The sequence below is a fragment of the Perissodus microlepis genome, chromosome 7, assembly GCF_051167445.1.
Source record: "Perissodus microlepis isolate ML-2025 ecotype Zambia chromosome 7, ASM5116744v1, whole genome shotgun sequence".
In the NCBI taxonomy this organism is placed as follows: Eukaryota; Metazoa; Chordata; class Actinopteri; order Cichliformes; family Cichlidae; genus Perissodus; species Perissodus microlepis.
In genome coordinates, this window is record NC_140467.1 from 30,676,105 (window position 1) to 30,688,110 (window position 12,006).

Below are 12,006 nucleotides of genomic sequence, written 5' to 3' on the forward strand. Positions count from 1 at the left end.
TCCCAGGTTGTCTTCTCTTGTTTTCATTGTGTGTTCTCCCATTACCTCACATTATCAGCTAGGGCTGTGCGATATGATCAAAATCTCATATCCCGATACAAGACATTTATCGTCCCGACAACAATATATATCACGAAACTTTTACATTTTCTGTACATTCTGTGAATCTCAGGCAATCATCTCAACTCATCTTCACTGGCCATGCTGGTATTCTCTGTGCCTGCATCCACGTGGTGACTGTAAGCGCCATTTATAGTTATTTCATGTTTTTATTTGAGGTAATTTGTTTGATGCATATTCTGAAATTTGATGTTTGAGAATAATGTATTTTGTTATCATTTCAGTTTATTTTGAAAAACCTTAACAGGATCTTTAGCTTTATAGTAAAAGGTTTATGTGGAAAATAAACAAGCGGACGTGGAGCCGCACGCTGGGTTTACCGTCGTTGTTGCTAACGACAACGCATAAAAACAGTCGCTAGTCCGTCTGTAGTGTGGTTATTTAAACATAAGAGAAAGAGAGAACTTTAAGAAATTAATATAATCACTACAGTGACCATCAAAATGATGAAAAAATATTGCCATTAACAGTTTATTTTGCAACACCACGAAACAAATGTGCGTAATATGAAACGATAGATGCTTTCACATCATCCGATATATATATTGTTATATTGAACAGCTCTATTACCAGCAGTTTTAAAATCATGTATCACTTCTATGCTGATGACACTACGTCTCTTTTAAATCTCACGAATTGGATAAGTAAGTTGTTTTAAAATTTCAAATCAATGTCATTTTTATTTATATAGCACCAAATCACTACAGCAGTCACCTCAAGTCACTTTACATTGTAATGCCATTTTAAAATCTTGGTTTGTTCTTTTATGCCCTCACGGGGTGAGGCCCCCAACCTGCACTATGGAAATAATCCATTCATGTGGTCAGGTTCTCAGACAGGGGCTTTTTTGTGATTCCACTGAAAACTAAAGATGATTGGGTCTTCCAAACCTCAAAACTTCCAAAACTATGGACATCTTACCACTATCTTTTCACAACCTTGACTCCATGGTTGTCCTGTTCTTTGACCTCATCCTTGTCTGAACAGATACATTTTAAACCCCCAGTTTAAAATAAATCTGTTCAGACAAGCAATTGCGGTAGTGTCTGTGTTTTGTGTTTTCCTGGGCATTTGGCTGTTTTTGTTTATTTACCTTTGTAAAAGCAGGTTGTGACTCTTCTTTGTCTCGAAAAGCACTTTGAAGACATAGTTTACTTATTGGTTTTGGATTAACATGACTGTGGGCATTTTGACTTAGAGCAACTGGATGTAGTTGTCATATTTCCCTCTCAGTGGCTTCAGTATCCTTTAGTTAGGGCTGATGATTGTTTGCAGACAAACCGCATTTACTCTGTTTTTGATCATTTTCCCTTTAAGGTGAGTAGTGACAGGGAATGAGATTTGGGATCTCTCCTAAGAGATAGAAAAATGGAGGGGAAAAGTAGAGATGAAGACAGACACTGAATGGGGGGAGGAGAGGGATGAAGGAAATAAAAATAATTCTGCTTTTTTCCCAGACAACACTGCTGGAATCTAATAGGGTTTGCCCTTTAAAGGGGAAAAAAGGGAGGGAGAGAACGAATTAGAAATATGAGATTTTCATTTCATTGTGTTATTATTTTTTTTTAAGCTTTAATCGCCACACACTGGTTATTATTTCAGAGTCTGGGTGCCTGAGGCGACGCGTCTTAATCTCATCTGGAGGTGAGAGTTTGTAATCCCAGTCGCAAGCAAAGGCAGGCGGGTGGGGGGGGGGGGATGATTTCTTTTATTGCGTTACACACCCTGCATCTGGTGGGACAGTTTATTGTGTTACACGCAGCGGTATATTTTGTCCCCAGAGTTCTGGAGGCGAATGGCAGCATCTGTCGGACCAGAAGCTGCCACCCATCTGATGGAATTATCTCTGCCAAAGCGAACATGTGCTGTCGATGCAGAGTTTTTCTAAAATGCCTCAATGAAATTTCAACAAGGGCCAAAATTTGTTTTTCATTCAGGCTTCATCACAGAGCAGAGTTTATTGAACTGAACCTCCAGCCATCAGAAAGAGGAACTGTCTGGGAAATCGGGGCATGCTCTCATTTTAGCGGCTTTAAGTGATGATAGAGAGTGATGTGCTGCTGCCTGATAAAACACTGTGATACTGTAAAATGGTATTTTGTTCTGGTCTGTTGTCAGTGTTATAAAACCCTCAATAAAAATGGCTTCCCATCATCACAGCAACACACAGAGCAACAAGCTCTCGTCAGAAGAGGGTTGGACATGTCAGAACTGTGCTTTTTATAGATGGCTATTTAAAGTGTAAAGCAGACAAATGTGGGGAATCAAAACCACAAACGTATTAATAAATAAGTAATAAAAGAGGTCTTTCTTTACCTGTTTGGTTGATAGGTTGCCTGCCTAATTGATTGGCTGTTTAGCTACATGCCTGCCTACTTGTTTGGGTGGTTGCTTACGCACCTGGCTAGCTGGTTGACTGGTTACCCACCTTGTTGTTTGGTTGCATGCCTGCCTGGTTGACTGGTTGTTTCGTTGCTTGCCTGTTTGATTGCCTGGTTCCTGGTTTGGTTGCCTTCCTATTTGTTTTATTGAATTCAAGAATTATTGGCTTAGTTTAGTTATCCACCTGGTTGGTTGGTTGCTTGCCTGCCTGGCTGGTTGTCCTCCTGGGTGGTTAGTTGATTGCCTACCTGTTTCTATTTTGGTTGGTTACCAGATGTATTGGTTGATTCGGATGCCTGTCTAATTGATTTGAGTGGTTTGTTTTTCTTAGATAGTAATTCATAAAACATGACAAAGATTGAATAATTTTATTTTCTTTTGAATTTACATTTAAGTTTTCTTGTGTTTATTTACTTTCCCCTAATTTATTTTTGTTTTAAATGTTTAACCAGTTGGTGGAAAGTTAATCCCATAGCACAGTTTGAATTAGACCACCTCATTTGTCTTCTGAGTAAAGTACTTGTGGTAAATGTTAAAGAGTAAATATTTTAACAGGCTGATTTCTGCATGTTGACACCATCAACACACAGTTTATGACTCCTGGAGTTTTAAATGAAGTTTGCATAAGTTTTTCATTTAACAGTTACTAGTAAAAAGAGAAACGAGCATTGATGCTCTGTTTTTATGTTTTCCATCTACGGCATGTTTTTTATTCACTTTATTTTATTCTTCATTTGTTTTTAATGAGTTTGTTTTATCAACTATTGTTCCTCTGTAGAACATTCATGGTCACAAAGGTCCAATCACAGCGGTATCATTCGCCCCTGATGGCCGTTATCTGGCAACCTACTCCAGCGCTGACAGCCATATCTCCTTCTGGCAGGTAAGACTCACCCATACAGACACATACAAACTGTCTTAATGCAATCCTTCTGAAGTCGTTAACTATTTTGTGGTAAGACTGTATAGAGTCAGATTTACAAAGGTGAGTTTGTTTCTGATGTAATAAACATGGACTTGGGTTTGTGGTTTGATATGAACTTCCAGTATATTTAAAGCAGATTTAAAGCTTTATGTGAAGGGCAACCTTTTTTGCACATTTCCAGCCTTGTCTTTTTATTCAAGCAAAAAACGTTACACAAAACTAAAGAAATAGATTAGGTAAAATAGATAAAAGAAAGGATGTAGTTTATGCAGTGCAAGAAATTAGACTGACCCTTTTTTTAAAAGCAAAAAGCTGCACAAAGTTTATTCTATGAGACAAGAGAATAACTTATTTCTAGATTAATATTTATATTATAAATCTGTATCGGGGGAAAAAACAATAGCTAAGGATTTCTTTAGTATATATACAGTGGAATAAATGCTGAGCCCTCCTTTAGACTCCTCCCTGCAGGTATCTTAAAGTTTACATGAAATCTGCCAAGTGTAAAGAGCTATCAGTTTATCAGCATGCAAACAGCTTCAGATGTCACTTCTTTTTTCAGTTGTGCTTTCACTGTTAAAGACAAACCAGCGGTGGATTTGAAAAAATAAAAAAAAAATACTGTCCAGTTGGGTGCTTTCAGTCATGACTGTTCTGTACAGTGGGTTAAAAACATAAAAAACTGAATTTAGATATTTTCATTTACATGTTTGCTTTTAATTCCACTGTATCTACACAAACTAAAAAAATAACTTGAAAATAAAAGTCTTAACACGTAAAGCATCTAAATAAACTATAACAAACTCAGATAACCGATCAGGCTCTTCTTATCTTCTTCCAGGAACCGTTATTTTGAATGAAAGGTCTTTACGACCTCTGACACAGATGTCTACACACACACACACACACACACACACACACACACACACACACACACACACACACACACACACACACACAGACGTTAATGGCATTACTGTAAGCATAAACCACTGTAAGCGCGCCGGCAAGACGGCTGCTGTGGTAATGAGCTGGCAGACGCTCTGTCGGGGCGTGTGTGTATGTGTGTGAGGCAGTGTAGTCTTGGTTTCCACTCGCTGTGTATTTCCTACATGGACACACTCTGGGGTTAAACTCCAGGTTTTCCCTCTGAGACGTCTTCACAGGGTTCAGCAGAAACTGATGATCATCAGATGTTCAATAACTAATTTTTCTTTGCAGTTTTTGTCAAAATGAGGGAGGAGATATCAGCTCTCAGTAGAAAGAGAAGGCAGTGTTTCCCACACAGACTTCACATGAGCGCATGAGTGGGACGTTCAGGTTTATTAATGGCTGTCTGAGAATGACACCATTCCCTTGCTTTTATTTTGAAAATTCAGGCAATACTGACCAGCTAGCCCAGCTCTTCCTGCCTTGTGTTTTATCAGTTACCTGCTGCTCCATAAAATCTTTCTTTAAATTGTATTTAACCAGAAAGCGATGCTTGAATAATACGCAGAAAACCAAGACTATGACAAAAAAGGCTCACAGAAATAGTTATAAAGTGGGTTTTCATTTTCCAGAAATGAAACTCTGAGATCAAAAATCTCTTTTAAAAGAATACCCATGGATGAAGGTGGACCAATCCAGTCTACTGTGGATGGCTTTGCAAACTGCAAAAGTTGCAGAAAAGTCATTAATGATTCCATCTCACCAATAGCTGCATTTGCACTTACGTTAAAAACAAAGATAGCTTACTACCCATTGGTTTTACTGATTTGGCCCATCTGAGATCAACTTGGGGTGGTATGTATGTTCCCCAGGAACTAAAATTAATTTAACATACCTGACCTGCTCCAATACTGAAAAAACATCCATACAGCCAAACTTCAAACCTCCCAGGCTGGCTGAGCAATAAACTGGTTAAAATCCTCCAGGTTGCTAGTGACCTGTTTAGTGTTTGGGAAGTGCAAGTATCATAGTGATTCTCCCTGTTTTAGTCCACCAACTTTACTTTATCCATGAATAAGCTGGCTCTCAAACTGTACAACAAGAAACCCCAACCTGAAGATCAAGATGAGGAACAAAAGATCTACTGCAGGCCAGAAAAAGTCATTCAGTTTTAGGCCAATAGAGTAGCTGGTTACAGTTATGTTTACTAATACCCCTTCATATGAAATATTCAACCGTTTGTCCTAAAAGAAGAACTAATGGTGTGTCGGCACTAAATGCAAAAAGTTCACAAAGTTTATCTAATGAGGCAACTTGATACAATTTCAGTGCCACAAATAAATAAGGCATAGAGGCACCTTTGTATATACCAAAAGAAACTCCTTTGTTGTATCCAAGTATCCAAGAAACTTGAATTGAAAGCATCTTCTAGCTTCTAGTTTATAAAACTCTGCTTGTTTAGCACATTGCTAAAAATGAAACTTAACCCTAAATTGGTCACCTATGAACACCTGGCAAATGTTAAGAGGCTTTGATTGATAGATAAGGTGAATGTGTGGCTTCATGTGTTGTTGGTCCTCCTCAGATGAACACCAGTCTGCTGGGCAGCATTGGAATGCTGAACTCTGCTCCTCAGCTTCGCTGCATCAAGACGTACCAGGTTCCTCCGGTCCAGCCGGCCTCCCCAGGCTCCCAGAACCACCTGAAGCTTGCCCGTCTCATCTGGACCTCCAACCGCAATGTCATCCTGATGGCCCATGATGGCAAGGAGCATCGCTTCATGGTCTAAATCCAAGCTGTATTTACTACTGACAGACCTGGGCCTGGTAGGAGGTTTTTCCTTTGAAGCAGACTCTAGAAAGCTACACTCTGGATTTATTTGGTGGTAATTTTGGTATTTGCAGTTCAGATGATATTTTAGAGGCCAAGTCTTAGAGTTAAGAGATTCGAAGTATGATCAAAACTAATAGTTGAGGTCAAAATCTGAAGGAATGATAAAAGCCCAGCTCAGGCCCAGGTTTGGACCAGATTCATGTTCTCATTTTATCTCCTGCAGTAATCATTGTAAGGAAAGTGACTGTGTGATATCTTTATAGGCCGTGATAGAAGCCTTGTTTACATGATTTGCATTGATGTATTTTTAATCATTTACTTGGCCATTCCTATTTATTTGCCGTTGATGCTGGATGTCACAGACCCTCCAAACCTTTGCTGTTAATTTAAGTCTCCTTTTTCATTTTTTTTTATTTTTTTTTAAAATTTTATTTCACTTCCAGTAATTGGATCACTTGATTATTAAATGTTTTCTATGTATGGGAGGTATTTACTTTGGTGATTAAACTTTGATTAAAATGTGTATTTTGGGGGGTAGAAAATGGTGAAAGGAATTAGTTTGACCTCTGGCCTTAGGTACGCTCCGACCTCTGTAAGACCAGTACATGCATTTCACCTTTCAAGCTGCACAAATGTGCGTGTGCGCATGTGTGAGTATTTTTGTGACACCTTGGAAGCTTTTGAAACCTCTCTGGCTTCACACAGAAGTGTTTGTGTGTGTGTCTGCACCCAAGTGTATTTTCACTGTTAAACACACATTCTCACTTCAGACTGCTCGTCCTGAAAGTCCCATTAAAGCTTTGGAGGTTAGAGGTGTAGCTGCTCTTACTGCAGATATGTAAAAGGAGACAAATTAATGCTATTTTGGTCCCCTTTAAATTTAAATTAAGTTAGATACATCATCAGTGGTTACCAGTAATGGGTTTTTTTTTAATGGCAAAGCTCAGTTTAGTTCCCAATGTTTGGTCATTTTTAAGAAAAAAAATCATATTTCTTGTGTTTGTTAATTTCACTTGTCGCATGAACGTTTACCCCTCGTTTTGTATGTCAACTGGTTCTTAGCTGGCTGATCCTCAGCCTTCAGCACCTTCATAAAGCAAAATATTCACTTTTTGGTCTAAAATATCTAATGAAATTCTTCTATTTCCACCTCTTCATATTATTTTTTATTCTTCCAGTGAAATCATCCCTATCACTTCCACAAAGTTTCTCTGGACTTTGTTTCTCTTTTCAAAGGCTAAAAATTCTGGAGGTTAATACATTTAAAACAAAAGTTTTAAAAAACTCCTTTTTTTCCCACTGGATTGTTTCTTTGCAGAGGACAACACTGTATATTTGGCAGTTGCACGTGAAATCGTCATCGTCCTCTTCTTGCAATTCACATCTGACTTTTGAAATATATCTATGACTATAAATGTGTCCATATTCAGCCAACATATCCTCAGAGCCATTGTGCAATGTATGTAGGCTGTTCATGTTGTATAGTGATCTGAGCATCTGTCCTGTTTTGTATGTATTGTGGCTAATGTGGCGAATTTCCACTTTTCCAGTTCACAATTTCCAGTCCATTTTCAAGCCTCTGCCAGCAGTTTTTTGTTTTTTGTTTTGTTTTTGTTTTTTTTTTTAAACCACAAATCACTTCTTTTGGAAAATGTGCTTTTCCTATTGGTTAACAAGAAGGACCAAATTTATTTAGGATAAGTTAAAAGAGCCAAAATGGAAAAGTCGTCTTATGACACTAAAAATACATGATGCAGAGATACATTTATATTTAAAATGCTGCTATCATTCTAGATTTACCTTGTTTGCCCCAAGCCAAGTACAACCATCACCTCTTAGGAGGAAGATGATGAAATTTAACAATAGCAAACTAGCAGAAGTTGCACATTTTGCAGGGGGATAAACAAACTCTACAGCGTTGGTACATGATTACATCGATGTTAGGGGTGCTTAGAGATGCAACAAAGGACATTTCCAACGGCAAAATTTTACCATCAGGTTTTTGAGCTCTGTTCTTTGTGGTTGATGACACATTTTTGCACATTATTACTTTAAAAAAAATTTAACTGTTTTAGTACTCAGAGTTTTATTCAGAAAGTGAATTCTATCTATATATAAATATATATGCAAATATATTTATAGTGTTTTCTGTCAGTTGTACTGGGCTTAGATTTTTGTGACTCTTGCAAAATGCTCAAACTTGCTTTGCTTCTATTTTCTCCACTCGTCATTCTCCTCTCTCCAGCTCCTGTCAGTTTCATTAGTGCAGTCAGAAAGCTTCTAACACCGATACACACCTGTAAACCCGGGCGTGTCAAAGCTTTTCACAAGTTCCTCCAGCATTTCGTCAGACGGCTTCTTTTTGAAAACACGCACACACAAACAGTCCACCAGGTCCTGACAGCTTTGAGATCTTAATCTTTCGTTTTCTCCAGCACACTTAACAGTTTGGAAAAAATATGTTTTTGGCAGCCTCTCTCGAGAGGAAGGGTGAGGAAAAATGAAGGAGGCAGAGAGGAAGAGCTGAGGAGTAAATAACAAGTGAGGAAGATCAGGTCATCCAGCCAGAAAAAGAGGTTCTGCTGTGAAGGTAGTGAACCAAAATGGTTAGAACCTACTGGGGATTTTTCTTTTTTAAACACACGAGGTACATTTGCTGGAAATATCCAAACTGGAGATGGTAAAAGTCATCTTTACCCAGCTGTTTACAACAAAGTGAAGCAGTCTTGTTACTTTAATATAGAAACTCTCCCATTTTCTGCTTCTATTTTCTTCTTCTTGTACATCCGAACACCTGCTTTCTTACTTGCAGTCTACACTAAACGAAATCGGTGTTTCTTACTCATTTTAGTTTGATTGTATTTATTGTTTACAGAGTGTTTAAGAGTGTGTGATGTATTGCATGTATGAGCTTAACGTGATGTAACAGAACAGGTTGATTCTACTGTGCATCCTATAAATCTGCTGTGTAAAACTGTGTTGTCATCATGTCCAATAAAGATGAAAATGTGACTGTGGTGGTCAAATGATGCATCTGTTTTATTCTCTACACTCTGATCTATCTTTCCAAATGACCATGGCAACTTTTATTAACCAAAAACTCCTGACATGTTATTAGGGAAAGACTTAATGATGGAGTCATCCATCTTTCACGTATACTTATCAGGGTCGGGGACTGGAGCCTACAGGTTTGCTTGCATTTCTGTTCATATTACCACACACCTCTGATTAAAACACCTTTAAAAATTACTATATTTTATATTTCTCTCTATCTGCTCCTTTGAAAAACTTGATTATTAACAAAAATTTCCACCAGAACCCGTCAGAATCACCAGATATACAGGACTGTACAAGTCTTGAAGTAGGCCTCATTTCTTTATATTTTGCTTTCAAGAAGCAATTTTTAAAGTGGTCTTCAGCAATAATTCTCTTTCTGAATGTCTGGAGGCTTTTCTTTTGGGCATTGCTATCATCTTCACTCATTTTCAGTTGAGTCCTTGTATTTGACCATTTTCAGAGAAATGTCTGTTTTTAGTTGTTTGTCCAGCCACTTATCACTGACCTATGAATCATATTCAAGTATAAAAAGTTGTTCAACCGGAGGGATAAACCAATGTTGTGTCTAACAGACAACTTGGCAAATAATCAATTTCCAATTGTACCTTTAGACACTTTGTTACTAGCAGCCTGTCAGTAAAACACATAATTTGTGCAAATGGTAACAGCTTGAGAAGCATAAAATTGTATTTTTGCACCATTAAGGTGATTCTCAAAAAGCTATTAGCCAAAAACTTGACGTATCTGGACAAGTGAAGGATGAGAGGAATGGCAAAAAAAAAAACCCTAAAAATCTACCTGCAGCAATTGTCTGTGTCATTGTTTGGAGCAACACTTCAGCCAGTGTTGTTAGGGATTTTATCAAAACCTGATGGAATTACAAATGTGGAAAAGTACTCTCAGACTTGTATGAACCGTGATAGCTAAGCATCTGATTGGCAACATCTTCATGTATCACCTTCATTTATCATTTGTCAAACACACTGTTAATGCAGGAAAAGGATAGACCCCCCCAACAATGTTATCATGGATTGGTCTCCCCAGAGCCCAGATCTCACCACTATTGAAGAAGAATGGGATCATGTTGATCATCATCTACTAAAGGAATTATTAACTTTTGTGCACAAACTCCTCTAACTCCTAACTCCTCTGCATCACCCATGTTGCCCAAGGTGCTCAGTAAGAGTATTTATCTATTAAAATAATAAATCACACTCTTAATCTTTTGTTTTCTTTGGCATACTTAACAGTTTGAGAAAATATGTATTTGGCAGCCTCTCAAGGGAACAGAGCTAATGCTAGCTGTAACAAACACACAGATGGCAACTGATCTCAGATCTGTGACAGTAGAGTCAGGAGCAGCTTGTCTATCATATTTTCCTTCCTTCAGTTTCCCATCACAGACCAGAGGTTTATCCACAATACACAACCAGAGGAAGCTGCTTTCCTCTCAGCTTATGCAGCTCCACCATTAGTTTATGGGACACACAAGCAGAGTTAAGCCTGCTTCAAGAGACAATAACCAGTTGTAGCCACAAGATGGCAGCAATTTACAGGATGGATGCAAAAAACACTGATTTTAAAGTGAAAATGTATAGCTGTAAGATGCAGAATATTTGCTTTACAGTAATCGACACATATGGTCAGCTAGCTTTAACTTACTTAGGCTACATATCTGCCACTTGTGGGGTTTTCTAAGGTTAAGCAGAGTCCCTTTAACTTAATGTAATATATATAAATTAACATTCTTCTTTGCATTAAAGATACTGAAATATTTATGCATCTTGTCTCTTTCTGTCATTAAACAAATTTATTTTAATGAGGAGGTGAACACACATACACACACCATGATGAGCTCAGGGAAGACCTGCCTAACAAGTTTCTGATCACAGAGAAGCAGATCGATCTCCCTCTGATCTCTGACAGTTTCTGTTTCCATCTTTTGGACTTCCAAACTCTTTTTTTCATCTCATCTACACTAAAAACATGAAGTCTGTTCATAATTTAAATGTGAAAAATGATTAAAGTTGAAGTTCTGCTTGTAAAAGTTAAGTGTGTGCTCAATAATTCACTTTTAACTATTAAAAATGAACAGGGAGACAGTAAAAACTGAAATCAAATGAGCTTTCTCTCTTTTACCTTTGTTGTTGCTTTAAACACTTTTAAGTGTTTTTGCAGAAAATGCGAATTAAATCTTAAAACTTTCTTTAAGGGATTTAGGCAAAATGTCCAATAAGCACTTGCAAGGTAAATGGTTATATGCTTTTGAGGAATTGGTTGTTTTGTTTTGTTTATTTGTCTGAAATAATTCAACCTGGAAAATAATTATAAAGGAGGATCACTGATTTGATGTTTTTATTTTATAAAGTTAGGAACTTGTAGTTCTTCACATGGGTCAATAACACCACATAGAGAGCTAGAACCACTATGAAACATTTAGAAATGCTACACAGAGATATACAACCACCACAAAGGCACCCAGAAGTACCACAGAGACTTGAGACCCCAAAAAGAGATTTGGAAACCACCACTTAGAATGATTATTTAGACATTTAGAACCATCACAAAGACTCAAGGTTAGGTTATATGCAATAGTGCATAACTAGAGCCTCACGGACTAAGATATTACAATATTCTGTATAAAATATGGACATCCTGCCTGTGTGTTTCTCCCTCTGGTCATTTCTCAGGCTATAGATCAAACCTCCAGGTGGCTTTGACCTTTGACCTTGAGTCCTTCATCAGAAACCCGACCATTT

The 12,006-nt window shown here is 37.7% G+C and overlaps 1 protein-coding gene across 4 annotated transcripts in view; it reads left to right on the forward strand.

Moving 5' to 3' along the window:
* wdr7 (WD repeat domain 7) overlaps positions 1–9,202 on the forward strand; it is a 102,855-nt gene extending 93,653 nt beyond the window's left edge. For all 4 annotated transcript variants that reach the window (XM_084934615.1, XM_084934612.1, XM_084934614.1 and 1 more), the window contains 2 exons: positions 3,281–3,385; positions 5,943–9,202. In XM_084934615.1, the coding sequence (XP_084790741.1) occupies positions 3,281–3,385; positions 5,943–6,146 (309 nt within the window). In that variant the 3' untranslated portion in view covers positions 6,147–9,202. The remainder of the gene's footprint in view (positions 1–3,280; positions 3,386–5,942) is intronic.
* The last annotated feature ends 2,804 nt before the right edge of the window (positions 9,203–12,006 follow it).